Raw genomic sequence first — 17,892 nt, 5'->3', positions numbered from 1 at the left:
AAGAAGAAGAAGAAGAAGAAGAAGAAGAAGAAGAAGAAGAAGAAGAAGAAGAAGAGGAGGAGGAGGAAGAGGAGGAGGAGGAGGAGGAAGGGTCCTGCTTTCCGTCGTGCTCATGGGTCGTGCTGCCCGAGAGGCTGGCGACAGGCTTAGGTGTTAGGGTTGAAGACGACCAACACGGACGCCAAGAAGTTAACTCCGTAATCACGGTTAACTTGTGCGTCCTTACGTCTCTCTCTTCCTTAGGGTGAGGAGGCGGCCTTCGCCCGAGGCAGCGGGAGGGAAGAGCAGCGGTAGATGAAGGCAGTGGTAGGGAAGAGCAGCGGTAGATGAAGGCAGCGGGAAGGTATACCAGCGGTAGGTGAAGGCAGCGGGAGGGAAGGGCAGCGGTAGGTGAAGGCAGCGGGAGGGAAGAGCAGCGGTAGATGAAGGCAGCGGGAGGGAATATGAAGGCAGCGGGAGGGAATACCAGTGGTAGATGAAGGCAGCGGGAGGGAATACCAGCGGTAGATGAAGGCAGCGGGAGATGAGGATAGCAGTAGATGCGGGCAGGGATCTAGGTAACTAGGCGATGACCACTGACCTATGTTTTTCCCATTTCTCAGCGACTAAGCCATTCCTCCTCCTCCTCCCTTCCTGTCTCCGTCCGTCCTTCCCTTTCCTTTCCCTGACGTAGTCATGGGGAGAGACATTAGCCAGGGCCAGGGGAGATGAGAGGGAGGGAGAGTCGGAGGCGGTGGCTCATTCACCCCCGTTGGCCCATGGGGAGTTAACATCTGAGTGCGACGGGAGATGCAGACGTGTTAACCCAAATCCCAGGATGTGTGAAGACACCTCCCTCTCTCTCTCTCTCTCTCTCTCTCTCTCTCTCTCTCTCTCTCTCTCTCTCTCTCTCTCTCTCTCTCTCTCTCTCTCTCCTCATAACGTTTCATCTTCCTTCTTTCCGACCAGACGCTCTCCCCACCGTGGGGCAACTGACTGTCCGTCCACTTTCCGTGACCGCGTCCGTCGTAACGCAAGCCACGCGCAGGACCGGGATGACGCAGGAGATGCGTTCCGCTGCATCCCGACAGAGAGGTGCGCCGGCTGGTTCGCCAGGTGGCCTCACTGCAGAGGCGGGTCTGGTGGGGTCAACTGGACTCGTGGGATCCACTCAAGACCTTTCGTACAAAAGCAGTTACTTGGTGTCCAAAGCTGCTCAAGCGGGAGGGGGAAGTGCCAAGTGGTGGAAGAGGCACTTCTACACCGTACTGATTCACCCCTTCCCCCTTCCACCCATCACACGTACATACACTATCTCGTCTGGAGCTTACAAAAAAAAAAGAAGAAAGATTTACCCCGACCCATGTCTCCCTCCTGAGTACCCGAGTGTACCCTGGCGACGATTTCTTCCTCGAATCTAAACAATAAGACATGTTCAGTATGCTGGGAGACCGGTGGGAGTCCGGACGGTGAGAGGTTTGAGTGGAGGAGTTAATGGTGTGGAACCAAGCGTCCTCAGCAACACACCTCTCACGCACACAACAGTAAAAATATCTTTTTTAAAAAATGACAACAGGTGAGAATTTGTATCAACCATCCATGATTTCCAGTCTACTGTAGGAATGTGTGAATTCCCATCACCCATGTTTAGAGTTCAGTAAGGCACAGTCCATGACTACCTCTACGAACATATGTATATCTCGAACAGAGTCGACCCCCTCCATGGCATAACACTCGAGGAACCAGGACGGACCCAGAGGAACACCTTCCCGTAACCAAGGCTCCACCCAGCTCGTGATCGCATCGACGGGGATGGAAATGCCTCGTTCAGGATGGCTATAGTGAGCTGGGCAGGAGCCACGAGCCAGCCTCTCTCAGAGTACACGCTGTGGAGTTGACCGACCCCTTGAGGTGTGGTGGCAATATCGGTGGCTGTGGTTATGCCAGTAATCCCCATGAGTTCAGGTTCGCTTGAAGGGTAACGTGTGCCATCTCATACCGTCGGCGTACGGAGTCTGGTAATAATGATGATGACACAGAAAAAAAGCACCAGTGCCTGATGGGACAAACATAAGTGTTGGAAGGGTCGGTATGTGGGAGGGATTAGTATAAGTGCAGGAGGGATCGATCATTGCAAGTGTTGGAGGCAATAAGTGCAGAAGGGATCATCGCAAGTGTTGGAAGCAATAAGTGCAGGGTGGATCATTGCAAGTGTTGGAGGCAATAAGTGCAGAAGGGATCATCGCAAGTGTTGGAAGCAATAAGTGCAGGGTGGATCATTGCAAGTGTTGGAGGCAATAAGTGCAGAAGGGATCATCGCAAGTGTTGGAAGCAATAAGTGCAGGGGGGATCATTGCAAGTGTTGGAGGCAATAAGTGCAGAAGGGATCATCGCAAGTGTTGGAAGCAATAAGTGCAGGGGGGATCATTGCAAGTGTTGGAGGCAATAAGTGCAGAGGGGATCATTGCAAGTGTTGGAGGCAATAAGTGCAGGGGGGATCATTGCAAGTGTTGGAGGCAATAAGTGCAGGGGGATCATTGCAAGTGTTGGAGGCAATAAGTGCAGAAGGGATCATTGCAAGTGTTGGAGGCAATAAGTGCAGGGGGGATCATCGCAAGTGTTGGAGGCAATAAGTGCAGGGGGGATCATCGCAAGTGTTGGAGGCAATAAGTGCAGGGGGGATCATCGCAAGTGTTGGAGGCAATAAGTGCAGGGGGATCATTGCAAGTGTTGGAGGCAATAAGTGCAGGGGGGATCATCGCAAGTGTTGGAGGCAATAAGTGCAGGGGGGATCATCGCAAGTGTTGGAGGCAATAAGTGCAGGGGGGATCATCGCAAGTGTTGGAGGCAATAAGTGCAGGGTGGGATCATTGCAAGTGTTGGAGGCAATAAGTGCAGGGGGGATCATTGCAAGTGTTGGAGGCAATAAGTGCAGGGGGGATCATTGCAAGTGTTGGAGGCAATAAGTGCAGGGTGGGATCATTGCAAGTGTTGGAGGCAATAAGTGCAGGGGGGATCATTGCAAGTGTTGGAGGCAATGATTCTGATGTACTTGATCACGCGCTCAATCATGATCCTTTCCAATACGTAGCCTGACTTACGCTGGGCCTTGCTGGACTTCTTGGTGGTGGGCGTCCATCGTATGGCAGACAGGTCCTCCAGTAGGCGGAAGTATCGGTGGTACTGTCTGCTGTTGGCCCGCAACTTGACCATGCTGGACCCCTCGATCATGTACTGCAGGCAGTCGTACGCTGCAACGACAGGAAAGAAAAGAAATTAACATTAGATCAAGTGATGCTGCTCCGTGTGTGTGTGTGTGTGTGTGTGTGTGTGTGTGTGTGTGTGTTGTACAACCTCCTGGCTCTCCCTCAGCGCGACGGTGCGACCCTCGAACACGAATGGCACGGGGTCGTACCGTCGCGCTCAATATATGAGACAAACTTACGTCCTTAACACCAGTCACTTGGCTGGTGTTATATGTAAGAGAGAAATACAGCATGGTACAGTATCACAGCACTTCAGAGAGCAATATCAGGCACTCTGGACTGATACAGACCCCAATCTCAGCTTCAGTAACCCTACTGGAGATCATGTATCCTTCATGTCTCCTCCCTTCCCCCAACACCCTGGCCTGGCACACACGAGGCCACCCAGACCTTCCCTGATCCATCATACACCATAACAAACACCGCTTCTTCACGACACCCGTTTTCTACGCGAAGCGACCACTGCCTCGCGAGCTCAGCCGCAGACCCGACCGACCGATATACATGTATACATACACCGTGAATTCTACATACGTCGATGAGGAATACAAGCGAGTGTTGACTGCCGTGACGTCTGTAAAGGCATGGTTCAGACCTTATGGATGTAAGCGTAATCGGTGGCCAGGGAGAAACAAAGGCGAATCTCTAGTCTCGGTGTGTTAGAAAACGTAGTTCGCATCGACGCGCTGATTGGACTGGACGATACGGTCGTTAAGCACGACGGTACGACCCCGTCTTGAACACGACGTCACTACCCATTTTGGGTATGAACGACCGGGATCTTGACCCTACTTCTCTTTCAGGGTCAGGTCAAAGGCCACTCGTGCTCAAGGGGTTAACTACCCCCTTTACCGAAGGGGTTAACTACCCCCTTTACCGAAGGGGTTAACTACCCCCTTTACCGAAGGGGTTAACTACCCTCTTTACCGAATGCGGGTCACCATCATCAAGCCAGATGACCCAGCCATCACACCTGGACACGCAGTCAATACACCGTGAGTGAATGCCACGTTTCCCTCAGTAGTTACGTAGCGGGACACGACTTTCTCCCGTCTGAGGACCAGATAGAAGAGACCTCGGAATACCACCGACCCCTCAGACCTTATCATTCACATGACCTTCTCTCATACACTTATGAGCCCTCGGGGCCGCACACGGTCACTATACCTCTCACATACTAAACCTTGGGGATAATTCTGAGTCTTAGAGCTCACAGGGGTCATTGTAGAGGGGGGAATGGGGGTTGTTGATGATGGGGAGGAGGAGGAGGAGGAGGAGGAGGAGGAGGAGGAGGAGGAGGGTGGGGAAAAACGTGTACGTGGCCAGATTACACGCCTATAAAACTTAAGGTAATAACAAGACATTCAGGGGGGAGGAGTTTGTCATCCATCAAGCAGGGGGTCTTAACGGCGCCTGGGGTGATGGTCCAGGTTCTTACATCTGCTGACGTGTTGCAGCTCAGCGTACACTGAGCTGGAGGGAGGGAATGGGTTGTCAACAATGTCGTGGAGGAATGGGGAGAGATGGAGTTTTGGTGTGTCTAAGACAAATGCACTGTTAAACACTGCCATCACACCACCATATAAATATATATATATATATATATATATATATATATATATATATATATATATATATATATATATATATATATATATATATATATATCTGTCTGGCTGTTGTGTGATTCATGAGGGCGGTTTACCGAACCTGATATAGGAGGCTGGGACATGGCGGTGTCTGTGCAACTTGCACAGGTTCTGTTGACCCCTGGTTTACTGGGCCTCAGTAGATGATTAATTATTATTGACCCCTTGAGCACCAAGGCACACGACCCTTGAGCACGACGACAAGACCCCTTGTACACGACGGAACGACCCTTGAGCACGACGACACGAGTCTAAATGTACGATGGCCTTCTTCAAGGAGGCTACCGACCTATTCAAGGGTCGTACCGTCGTACTCAAGGGTCGCACCGACGTACTCAAGGGTCGTACCGTGTACTCAAGGGTCGCACCGTCGTACTTAAGGGTCGTACCGTCGTATTCAAGGGTCGCACCGTCGTGCTCAAGGGTCGCACCGTCGTACTCAAGGGTCTCACCGTCGTACTCAAGGGTCGTACCGTCGTGCTCAAGGGTCGCACCGTCGTACTCAAGGGTCGTACCGTCGTGCTCAAGGGTCAAATACCAAACTCACCCATACTGTCGTTTAAGAAAGATCACAGCGTTCCTTACGATGGAAAACGGTGTTCTTGAAGACACGCATTTCATCAGTTTTGAGTCTTTTGAGTCAATGCCAAGATCCTGTTCGTGTTCAACCTGCTCACAAACAATTCCCTCACACGCGCTAACAAACTGGCCCCACACACGTGCAAACAAACTGGCCCCACACACGTGCAAACAAACTGGCCCCACACACGAGCTAACAAACTGGCCCCACACACGTGCAAACAAACTGGCCCCACACACGTGCTAACAAACTGGCCCCACACACGTGCAAACAAACTGGCCCCACACACGTGCAAACAAACTGGCCCCACACACGTGCAAACAAACTGGCCCCACACACGTGCAAACAAACTGGCCCCACACACGTGCTAACAAACTGGCCCCACACACGTGCTAACAAACTGGCCCCACACACGTGCTAACAAACTGGCCCCACACACGTGCAAACAAACTGGCCCCACACACGTGCTAACAAACTGGCCCCACACACGTGCAAACAAACTGGCCCCACACACGTGCAAACAAACTGGCTCCACACACGTGCTAACAAACTGGCCCACACACGTGCTAACAAACTGGCCCCACATACGTGCTAACAAACTGGCCCCACACGTGTCGCCCTTCCCTCCCCCAACACACACACACACACACACACACACACACACACACACACACACAGAAGGCCCGCGGACTTACCCAAGCCCACGCCGGCCTCCGCCCAGCTGGCCTCGCTACACACACTCATTAAGACTCCTGTTTGCCTCGAGTGTTTAAAGGACAGGGGGAGGACAAGCGCGGAGTGTGTGATGCACTTTGTCTGCCGCTGATAGATGAAAATTAAAATCCATTGTGAAGCTGTGGAGGCAGGCCGCGTCTGCGCCCGTGGGAGAGGAGCTTCGTCTCCTTAATTAATAACACACAAAGGAGGTGGACGTGGGCCATGCGTCTTTAGAGAGGTGGAGAGAGAGAGAGAGAGAGAGAGAGAGAGAGAGAGAGAGAGAGAGAGAGAGAGAGAGAGAGAGAGAGAGAGAGAGAGAGAGAGAGAGAGAGAGAGAGCATTCGTGTATTTTGAAGTGTTCGTGTCTTTAGAGAGGAGAAGAGCGAGTATTCGTGCTTCAGCAGCAACATGAAAGACAGAGACTGACGAAGAGCGAAGGATGGGATAGGAAGGGGGGAAAGGGGTGAGGAAGAGAAGGGGGCTATGTGAAGAGGAGGAGGAGGAAGAGGGGAAGGAGGAGAAAGAAGAGGAGGGAGAAGAAGGAGGAGAGATACGGAGGGGAGACCACAACTCGAAGGAGGAGGGCAAAGGCTTTTAGGAAGGGACGGTGAGGGTGGTGAAGCCAGCTGAAAAGGAGAGGCAGGTGGCCGTGGGTGCGAGAGCCTCCGGAAAGATGGACAGTTCCTGATGACCAGATGGAACGGAGAGACAGGAGGGAGTGAGACAAGGAGGCGCTGATAGATAGATAGATAGATAGATAGATAGAGAGAGAGAGAGAGAGAGAGAGAGAGAGAGAGAGAGAGAGAGAGAGAGAGAGAGAGAGAGAGAGAGAGAGAGAGAGAGAGAGAGAGAGAGATGAAGCACATGTGGGGGGGGGGGGTAGGTAGGAGGGTGGTGGGGTGTGGGAAGAAGATACAGCCAGCGGAAAGAGATACAGAGTGGAACTAGAAAGTTACCACAGGACCAATTCCTCCGTCGGCAGTAATATATCTCTTTAGGCCTTGGCTACCTCGCCCGGGCGCGGCCACAGTCGCACACGCATGTACGCACTGGTCAGTTATCAAGCCAGAGGCAAATCCATCATCTCCAACTTGCAGAGTAAATGATAATGATAAATGATAAAAATAATGGGTAGGTTGAAAAATAATGTGTATTGTTGGATTTAACAGATGTTAGCGGATAATACGCTTCAGGACATAATACGTGAACCACACACACACACACAATATATATATATATATATATATATATATATATATATATATATATATATATATATATATATATATATATATATATATATATATTTCAATTCCAGACGTAACAATGCTCTTGAAACTCTATAATGCTAAAATCCTTTGATCTTTAACCCTTAAACAATATGAAAATGGTTCAGCTACAACAGTTAACCAGATCATTTGCATTGGATAATTGACACCTGGTGTAATTACGTTTCGTTAATCCGGGGTTTAATTGTACGGAAATGCACCCCCCCCCCCCCCCCCGGAGCCGTAAATTAAAACAGCGTACGTATTGGTTATTACTGAAACACTTGTATCATATAATGATAATTGCTGTTTATGGTCCTGATAATTGGGTCACCGATTAGGGCGCGAGTGAGGGTTGAGGAGGGGGAGAAGGGGGGAGAAAGTGAGTCAAAAGAGAGAGGGAGGGAGAGGGAGTGGGTATATATACATACACACACACACACACACTCCTGGACACACATTGCACGGTGGACGGTGTTGAGTACATTTCATCTTCGTCTTCGTCTGGAAATATTTCAATATATGGAATGACTTATCAATTAGAGATGCTGAAAGCACAAACGCGTTAACAATAAACAAAATAATTATAGCTTCAAGTCCACAAGTGGCAGGCTCACGCGCGTGCGCCTGTGTGTGTGTGTGTGTGTGTGTGTGTGTGTGTGTGTGTATGTGTGTGTGTACTACCACGTGATGTACTTGACTGGGTCATCAAGTTAAGTACATTCAAATGTCTCAGTATACTTCCATTACTTCCCTCGCATTTGCCTCACTCACTTCCACTCGTTACCATTAGCCCCTAATTCAACGACCAATTAGTCCCTTAATTTCATTATTCTCTGCTCTAATGTCAAGGGCTCTTGTCACAGAGGGATGGTAAAGGAAATGGGAAAATGGTTACCTCAATATCACACACACACATACATTATATATATATATATATATATATATATATATATATATATATATATATATATATATATATATATATGTATATATATATATATATATATATATATATATATATATATATATATATATATATATATATATATATATATATGTATGTAGCATTTATGGATCTGGAGAAGGCATATGATAGAGTTGATAGAGATGCTCTGTGGAAGGTATTAAGAATATATGGTGTGGGAGGCAAGTTGTTAGAAGCAGTGAAAAGTTTTTATCGAGGATGTAAGGCATGTGTACGTGTAGGAAGAGAGGAAAGTGATTGGTTCTCAGTGAATGTAGGTTTGCGGCAGGGGTGTGTGATGTCTCCATGGTTGTTTAATTTGTTTATGGATGGGGTTGTAAGGGAGGTAAATGCAAGAGTCCTGGAAAGAGGGGCAAGTATGAAGTCTGTTGGGGATGAGAGAGCTTGGGAAGTGAGTCAGTTGTTGTTCGCTGATGATACAGCGCTGGTGGCTGATTCATGTGAGAAACTGCAGAAGCTGGTGACTGAGTTTGGTAAAGTGTGGAAGAAGAAAGTTGAGAGTAAATGTGAATAAGAGCAAGGTTATTAGGTACAGTAGGGGTGAGGGTCAAGTCAATTGGGAGGTGAGTTTGAATGGAGAAAAACTGGAGGAAGTGAAGTGTTTTAGATATCTGGGAGTGGATCTGTCAGCGGATGGAACCATGGAAGCGGAAGTGGATCATAGGGTGGGGGAGGGGGCGAAAATTTTGGGAGCCTTGAAAAATGTGTGGAAGTCGAGAACATTATCTCGGAAAGCAAAAATGGGTATGTTTGAGGGAATAGTGGTTCCAACAATGTTGTATGGTTGCGAGGCGTGGGCTATGGATAGAGATGTGCGCAGGAGGATGGATGTGCTGGAAATGAGATGTTTGAGGACAATGTGTGGTGTGAGGTGGTTTGATCGAGTAAGTAACGTAAGGGTAAGAGAGATGTGTGGAAATAAAAAGAGCGTGGTTGAGAGAGCAGAAGAGGGTGTTTTGAAATGGTTTGGGCACATGGAGAGAATGAGTGAGGAGAGATTGACCAAGAGGATATATGTGTCGGAGGTGGAGGGAACGAGGAGAAGAGGGAGACCAAATTGGAGGTGGAAAGATGGAGTGAAAAAGATTTTGTGTGATCGGGGCCTGAACATGCAGGAGGGTGAAAGGAGGGCAAGAAATAGAGTGAATTGGAGTCATGTGGTATACAGGGGTTGACGTGCTGTCAGTGGATTGAAGCAAGGCATGTGAAGCGTCTGGGGTAAACCATGGAAAGCTGTGTAGGTATGTATATTTGCGTGTGTGGACGTGTGTATGTACATGTGTATGGGGGGGGGGTTGGGCCATTTCTTTCGTCTGTTTCCTTGCGCTACCTCGCAAACGCGGGAGACAGCGATAAAAAAAAAAAAAAAAAAAAAAAAAAAAAAAATATATATATATATATATATATATATATATATATATATATATATATATATATATATATATATATATATATATATATATAGCCAATTACAACACAGGAAAAACCACTCGTTTAATCTACTAACACCAGCAACGGTTTACTGTGTTAATAACCATAACTATTATCAAAATTATCATTAGTATTAACATTATCATTATAATCATCTATACTCCCTTTATAATTATCATTAGTAATTAGCATCAGTATTAGTTACACCATCATCAATCACCACTCTCTCTATATACGAATTTAGATGAGGACTGTGTGCACGGTAATTACGAAGGATGATTACAATGATTAACGAAAAACCTAATGAGAGCTCATATAACACTTGTGAGGGAGACGAGGAGGAGAAAATGGGGACGGATTTTGAACCTGAAGTTGGAGAGATGTGGGAGGAGGAGGAGGAGGAGGAGGAAAGGCAGTTTGATAATGGATTGGGCAGTTCAGAAAAGCCATCAGGAAGCAGTTAGGTGTGAATGGCTGGTTATAGAAGTATGAGAGAGGCAGTTAGCGAGGTTTTAAGTTTACAGATGGTGTGGGGTGTTGAGTGGGGACAGAGAGTGGGCAGTTGATGTGCAAAGTGTTTTGTGAGTGGGGAGAGAGTGGGAAGATTATAGGTAGAGTGGGATGTGGGTGGGTGGTTTAAAGGGTGAGTGGGATGTGAGTGGTGAGGTTATAGGTTGGGTGGAACGTGAGTGGGGAGAGTCCAGAGCACAGCATGTCATGTGTGCATCAGTTCCCTCCTCGCCAACCCTCCCTCACTCCCTCCACCACGACATCCACCGCCCCCTTACGTTCCCTGACGGTCAGGTTAAACGGCCAGGCCACAATACCCGAAAGTCGTACCGTCGTGCTCAAGGATCGTACCGTCGTTCTCATGGGTCGAACCGTTGTGCTCAAGGGTCGTACCATCGTGCTCAAGGGTCGTACCGTCGTGCTCAAGGATCGCACCGTCGTGCTCAAGGATCGTACCGTCGTGCTCAAGGATCGTCCCGCCGTGCTCAAGGATCGTCCCGTCGTGCTCAAGGATCGCACCGTCGTGCTCAAGGATGGACCGCACCGTCGTGCTCAAGGATGGACCGCACCGTCGTGCTGAATGGCCGTACCGCTGTACCCAAGGTGGCCAATATCAACCACCACCGCTACTACCACTACTACTACCACTACTACTACTACTACTACTACCATCATTCAACACGACAACCCACCCGGGCCACCGAGGTCAGCCAGCATCCCTCACCCGTCGCCATCAACATAATTAACACAAATGAACCAAGAATCTGCTCGGTGATGATGCAATTTACATAACATTCCCAGCCTCACTGAGCAGCCTCGCTGTCTTTAGTAACAATGTTGATGCTGTTGTCCTCCACCTCCTCCTCCACCTCCTCCTCCACCTCCTCCTCCCTCGCCCGTCCTTGAATAAGCTAGGTCGTCTGGAATACGTTATGACACTGTGTGTGTGTGTGTGTGTGTGTGTGTGTGTGTGGTTTCATCCCGTCACGCGATTCCCCGTGACGCTAATATTTGCGTATTCTTGACGATCTAATCTCCGGGCGTTGTGTGTGTGTGTGTGTGTGTGTGTGTGTGTGTGTGTGTGTGTGTGTGTGTGGGTTGGGGAACACGGTCTTTAAACGGGCTCACATTTGAGACAGACACACTTGTGATCTGACTTTGATTACTTTTCAAAGGTGCAATATTATCCCCCCCTTCCCCTCCACCTCCCTCCAAGTCCTCGCTGTAACGCGTGTCATCTCCCGTCATGCTGTGACAGCGTTACCAGCCGTCCACGTTGTTACTATTCCAGGCATGTGTGACGGTACCCCGCTGGCCAATGCTTTTCATCGAGCCGAATGCTTTCCCTTACGAGCGTCATCTCAGATGCGCATCTTAAATGGTGCTTTTAAGAGACGTTCTCTCTCTCTCTCTCTCTCTCTCTCTCTCTCTCTCTCTCTCTCTCTCTCTCTCTCTCTCTCTCTCTCTCTCTCCTTTAACAAAAAAAAAAGGGTACCGACAAGAGATCATCACCCTCCATCTCACCCTCTATCTGTCTCTCCATCTCTCCCCTCCTTGAAAAGGCATCCAGGAGAGATGGGGGGAGAGAGAGAGAGAGAGAGACCCTCCCTCCCTCCCTGTCTCTCAAGTCTCACTCCTCCCTCATTATACTCTGGCACTTCACCCTCGGCCCTGCCGTTGTATCGGCCCCTCACCCTTCACCCTGGGCACACGCACACACACACGACGCTCGAGTGGCCCAGGCTCGACAGAGCTAGTCGGAGGAGGACCCTCGACTCCATTATCAATGTCACACTCAAGATAAAAAAGACGACTCGTTTCATCGTACACACACACACACACACACACACACACACACACTCTTCCCATCACCGCAACAGCGCCTCTCCCATACACGTACCATCTTCGTTCCATGCCAAATGCCTCTATGAGATCCTCTCTCTCTCTATCTATATTGTGGTCATTGTGGTGCTGGCTAGACTCAAGCGGGAGCGGGTCTTACCCGCTTGACGACGACCCTTGGGCACGACGACGGAACGACACCTTATGTCTATCATAACGACGAGTCGTATCGCTGAGCTCAAGGTTCGCACTGTCGTGCTGAAGGTTCGTATCGTCGTGCTCATGGTTGGTACTGTCGTATTCAAGGATCGTACTGTCGTGCACAATGTTCGTACTGTCGTATTCAAGGATCGTACTGTCGTGCACAATGTTCGTGCTGTCGTATTCAAGGATCGTACTGTCGTGTTCAAGGACCCTACTGTCGTGTTCAAGGTTCGTACTGTCGTGCTGAAGGTTCGTACTGTCGTGTTGAAGGTTCGTGTTGTCGTGTTCGAGGTACTCAGACTTTCAGGAATAAGCCAAAAGCGTAATCAAGTGTCGCCCACACTATTACACCCGCCAGCTCTTGAGAACGCCCTCACACATCTCCTGCAGCCGAGGCAACACTAACACGAGAGAGGCACTACAACCAGTTGCAGCCATTCCTAGCAGACCGTAAAGTGGCTCTTGGCTATTCTGTAGTCGCTAACAACAGCAGCGGCAACAGCAGTAGCAGCAACAGCAGCAAGGCACGGCTCCTGCCACAGCTGTTGCTGGCTGGCTGTGTATCTCCGCAAAACCTGTGGAGGCGAGAGTGTTCCCCCCAGGCGGGCAAACACCATTAAGAGTGGAGTGTGGCGAGGCTGCGGACGTTGTTGACATAATCTCCGCTCCTCCTCCTCCTGCTCCTGCTGCTGGTCCTGCTGCCGCTGCACCACCAACCCCGAACGTTCCCATTATTCACCACCGCCATGTACAGATAAGGAGATGGAAGTCCGACCCCGACCCCTCACCCGCCGACGATCCGAGTACACAGGGACGGTGTGATATCGCATTACAGACCGCGCGCGCGCTGTGTCACCCGTCGCTATTGTAACCTTTACAATATCTTAGAGTACACGTCTCCCACCACACCTTCCTAACACAATGTCTTACTGCAGAGGAAGAGGTGGTTCTTGGAGATATGTCTGTCTTCTAGGAAATATATGCGTGTTTATTGGTGCACAGACTTATTTCCATATATAGACAGTTTATATGTATCTGATTCACACCAATTCTTTATATTTGTATCGTGAGGCAACAGTCCATCCTTTCCCTACTACTGAGTGTAGCGCAGCCTGGGGAGCTGCAGGGGCCCCTGGAGAACGTGGTGCTGGGGTTATATACCAGTATGAGGACACACAAAGGGCCTGGATCCAACGTGTGACGCCGTTTGGGATGTCTTGTGTCCCATCTGTTGTTGCCGCTACTGCTGCTGCTCCAGCTGTTATGATTCTTGCGTCACAACCTTACTATATAAGTAGAATACAAGCTACACACAGCACAACAATCATACATTCCGACGTATATGTGTATACATGTGTATGAGGGGGTACGGGTCTTTCTTCGTCTGTTTCCTGGCGCTTCCTCGCAACCGCGGAAAACGGCGATCAAGTATGATAAATAATACATATATATCGTATATACTTGTCTATAAATCTACCTCGTGTATAGGGCGACCCTTGATTGTTGGCCCAAGAATCAATAATTCATAATATGCCTCGTGTATAGGTCGACCCAAGTTTTTGAGGGTGATGGAAGGACAAATCAGAGAGTAATATAAAGCACCATATCTTATAGCATATAAAACTCATTTCAGAAAATCCTCGCTGAAAAACACTCTACGTCCTGTGAACTGAGAGGTTCGCTGAGGCTGAATCACCGAGCGCCGAAGGCAAATTGTTTATCACCTGTCATCACGGCACTTTATACTGGAACGCGGGAAATGTAGGCAAAAATATTGTATATTTCCATTCCAGTATTTATACGCGTCGATTAGCATAGAATATTATTGTAATACTATAGTTTATTTTTAAAGGAAAATCATTCGAAATGCGATGACGGTAATGTCTTTTGAACGATGAAAGAAAGCGAAAGTCAATCACTTTTCTTCCGGGTGTCATCTCGCTCTCCAGTGTAACACGTACTCATACACGGGACCTGGAGGACGAGTTGCAGGTACGAGGTTCGACGGTCGAAAACGTGTGAGTTTTGGAGGTGAATTTAAGTCCGATGATAAGGGGAATGTCCGTCAGCCGCGGGGCAACTGTCGTCACCTTGGAAATGTTGAATTGAAGTTTTTTTTTTTCCTGTCTGTCTACGTAATGACGTGAGGGCTGCGCCACCAGGCCTCCTTCTCCTGAGGCTAACGCACGTCGTCCTCTCCTCTTCATTATCTCTTCCTTTTCGTATTTCTACTCTTGCGTAGTTTTTCTTCATTTTACCTTATTCCTTTTTCGGCTGTTCTAACTCTTTTACGTTTTTATTTCTATCAACTCTTCCCTTCGTCTATTTCTATCTTATTCTTTTTACCAGTCTTCCTTATCATCTGCTACTTGTTACACATTTTCGCTTTTATATGACTCTTCGTTCTAGTCTGGTTTCTCCCCTATTTAACCCCTTTATCCATTTCTTCTGTTATTTTTCTCACCTTTCGTAGTTACAGTACATCACGTATACGCACCTCACTGGTCATTGTGGTTAGGCTGATCCATTGGGTCCAGGTTCGACCCCCGGAGCGGAAATACAATACACGAATGACCCAGCTGATCATCCTTCCTCTGACTGGTCAACAAAATTGTAGTAACTCCGGCTGGAGTAAAACACAACAGCCGTGGCAAGAGAATCCAGCCCACGACTTGTAAACTCGGCTCGGGTTAACCCATGTGGGTGTCCATGTCCTGAGACATGACCCCTTAGTGACGGGCGTAATAGACCTGCCAAGAGGAGGTGGCCACGTCCAGGGACATGGCACTGACTGACAGGCCTAATGAGCCCACCAGAGGTGTCCATATACGAGGACATGGCCCTCTATATTCCCTATATATATCTCTCCATGCAGCTCTGTTCTCCATAGCTATTCCTCCACGCTAACACGTCTCTCATCTACATTCTCTTCCTTCACTTCATTCTTCTTTTCCTGTTTATGTTATCTGACATGGCACGGGCAAATGAGACACACGCTGTCCCTGGTTCCTGTGTCAGCTTTTCAGCCCCAGCCACTCGTGAAGCGCAGTGGTCTATATCAGACGCAAAGCATCTTCACTATTCACCCACCCCCCACCATCGATATATATACACCCTACACACCTACACACACACACTCTCTCTACCCAACCCTAGCTTCGCTATTCACACTCCCCCCAAACACCCCTTTTCCCCCCACCCTACTACCCTCTTCCACCCGGTCCCTCAAGTCGGGCAGGCGAGATGAGACTGAGGGGACAAGCCGACTGTCAGCGGCTCCGTACAAACACAATGAGGACAATGCTTTTGAAGTCGGTCTGGCAGAGGTGTGCCTCCCCGTGAGAGAGAGAGAGAGAGAGAGAGAGAGAGAGAGAGAGAGAGAGAGAGAGAGAGAGAGAGAGAGAGAGAGAGAGAGAGAGAGAGTGCGAGCCTCGGCGATCGTATAGAGCCATCAAGTTCCTTGCGTTGAGCCACGCAACTGGCCCACACAACCGACCTGGCACTCCCACAGGTGCAGATATCACCTCCACTCCGTCATGAAGGCCGACTACCATGATACAAATCACGAAGCAGAATCTACGTACAGTGGTTACCAGCAGCGTTACTCTAAGTTTCCCTCCAAAGGTTACCCTCGGCTTCACTCCAAAAGTTCCTCGCGCTTGATCTCCAACAGTTCTTTCATCTCCAACACTTCCTCTCGTTTTACCTCCAACAGTTCCTCTCATTTGACCAACAGTTCCCCTCATTTGACCTCCAACAGTTCCCCTCGTGTGACCTCCAATAGTTCCCCTCATTTGACCTCCAACAGTTCCCCTCATTTCACCTCACAGTTCCACTAATGCTGTCACATACATTTCAGCAAAATTTTTTCCTACCACGGATCTTAATTTCTAATCAAATTTGATAACTTTATCAACCTCATAAACAACCGAAAGTTTAAATCAGCTTGTCCCTTTAATACTCTAATTCACCTTCCAGGCTGTTCCACTAGTCTACACCGTTATAGCTACCAAGGTGTTCCACTGCTCTGACACCGTGTCTTATAGCTCCCTTTCCCAGGTTGTTCCACTGTCTACAACCAGAGTCTTATAACTACCTTCCCAGGTGTTCACCACTGTCTACAACCAGAGTCTTATAAACTACCTTTCCCAGGTGTTCCACTGTCTACAACCAGAGTCTTATGACAACCTTTCCCAGGTGTTCCACTGTCTACAACCAGAGTCTTATAACAACCTTTCCCTGGTGTTCCACTGTCTACAACCAGAGTCTTATAACAACCTCTCCCAGGTGTTCCACTGTCTACAACCAGAGTCTTATAACAACCTTTCCCAGGTGTTCCACTGTCTACAACCAGAGTCTTATGACAACCTTTCCCAGGTGTTCCACTGTCTACAACCAGAGTCTTATAACAACCTTTCCCAGGTGTTACCACTGTCTACAACCAGAGTCTTATAACTACCTTTCCCAGGTGTTCCACTGTCTACAACCAGAGTCTTATAACAACCTTTCCCAGGTGTTCCACTGTCTACAACCAGAGTCTTATGACAACCTTTCCCAGGTGTTCCACTGTCTACAACCAGAGTCTTATAACACCTTTCCCAGGTGTTACCACTGTCTACAACCAGAGTCTTATAACTACCTTTCCCAGGTGTTCCACTGTCTACAACCAGAGTCTTATGACAACCTTTCCCAGGTGTTCCACTGTCTACAACCAGAGTCTTATAACAACCTTTCCCAGGTGTTACCACTGTCTACAACCAGAGTCTTATAACTACCTTTCCCAGGTGTTCCACTGTCTACAACCAGAGTCTTATGACAACCTTTCCCAGGTGTTCCACTGTCTACAACCAGAGTCTTATAACTACCTTTCCCAGGTGTTCCACTGTCTACAACCAGAGTCTTATGACAACCTTTCCCAGGTGTTCCACTGTCTACAACCAGAGTCTTATAACAACCTTTCCCAGGTGTTACCACTGTCTACAACCAGAGTCTTATAACAACCTTTCCCTGGTGTTCCACTGTCTACAACCAGAGTCTTATAACTACCTTTCCCAGGTGTTCCACTGTCTACAACCAGAGTCTTATAACAACCTTTCCCAGGTGTTCCACTGTCTACAACCAGAGTCCTCGACCAGATCATAATACACTACCCTCAGGTCCACAACTTACCTCCTTTGGATCTAAATTCTCCAAATTCCCTCCAGAGACTCGAGATAAATGAGTCAACTCTAACACCTGTGTCGAGCTGTTCACTCCGGAGGAAAACCTGATATTCGAACTAACACCAAAGATGGGTCAAATCCTCCAGGCCAACTTAGTTTGTTTAAGATCTAACTGTTTGTTGATCTCTCTCTCTCTCTCTCTCTCTCTCTCTCTCTCTCTCTCTCTCTCTCTCTCTCTCTCTCTCTCTCTCTCTTTTGGGGGGGGGAGGAGGAATAAATCTATGACACGAACCAGG

At 48.5% G+C, this 17,892-nt stretch overlaps 1 protein-coding gene across 2 annotated transcripts in view; it reads right to left on the bottom strand.

Annotated features, from left to right (window-relative positions):
- The window catches only part of LOC139762487 (inactive phospholipase C-like protein 1), a 377,622-nt gene that overhangs the window by 84,635 nt on the left and 275,095 nt on the right, over window positions 1–17,892 (bottom strand). For both annotated transcript variants that reach the window (XM_071687427.1, XM_071687425.1), the window contains exon 3: window positions 3,081–3,230. In XM_071687427.1, coding sequence (XP_071543528.1) covers window positions 3,081–3,230 — 150 coding nt within the window. The remainder of the gene's footprint in view (window positions 1–3,080; window positions 3,231–17,892) is intronic.

This window comes from Panulirus ornatus, chromosome 43, assembly GCF_036320965.1.
Source record: "Panulirus ornatus isolate Po-2019 chromosome 43, ASM3632096v1, whole genome shotgun sequence".
Taxonomy (NCBI): Eukaryota; Metazoa; Arthropoda; class Malacostraca; order Decapoda; family Palinuridae; genus Panulirus; species Panulirus ornatus.
Note: the sequence above shows the minus strand (reverse complement) of the source record. Positions and strands in the feature narration are given on the sequence as shown.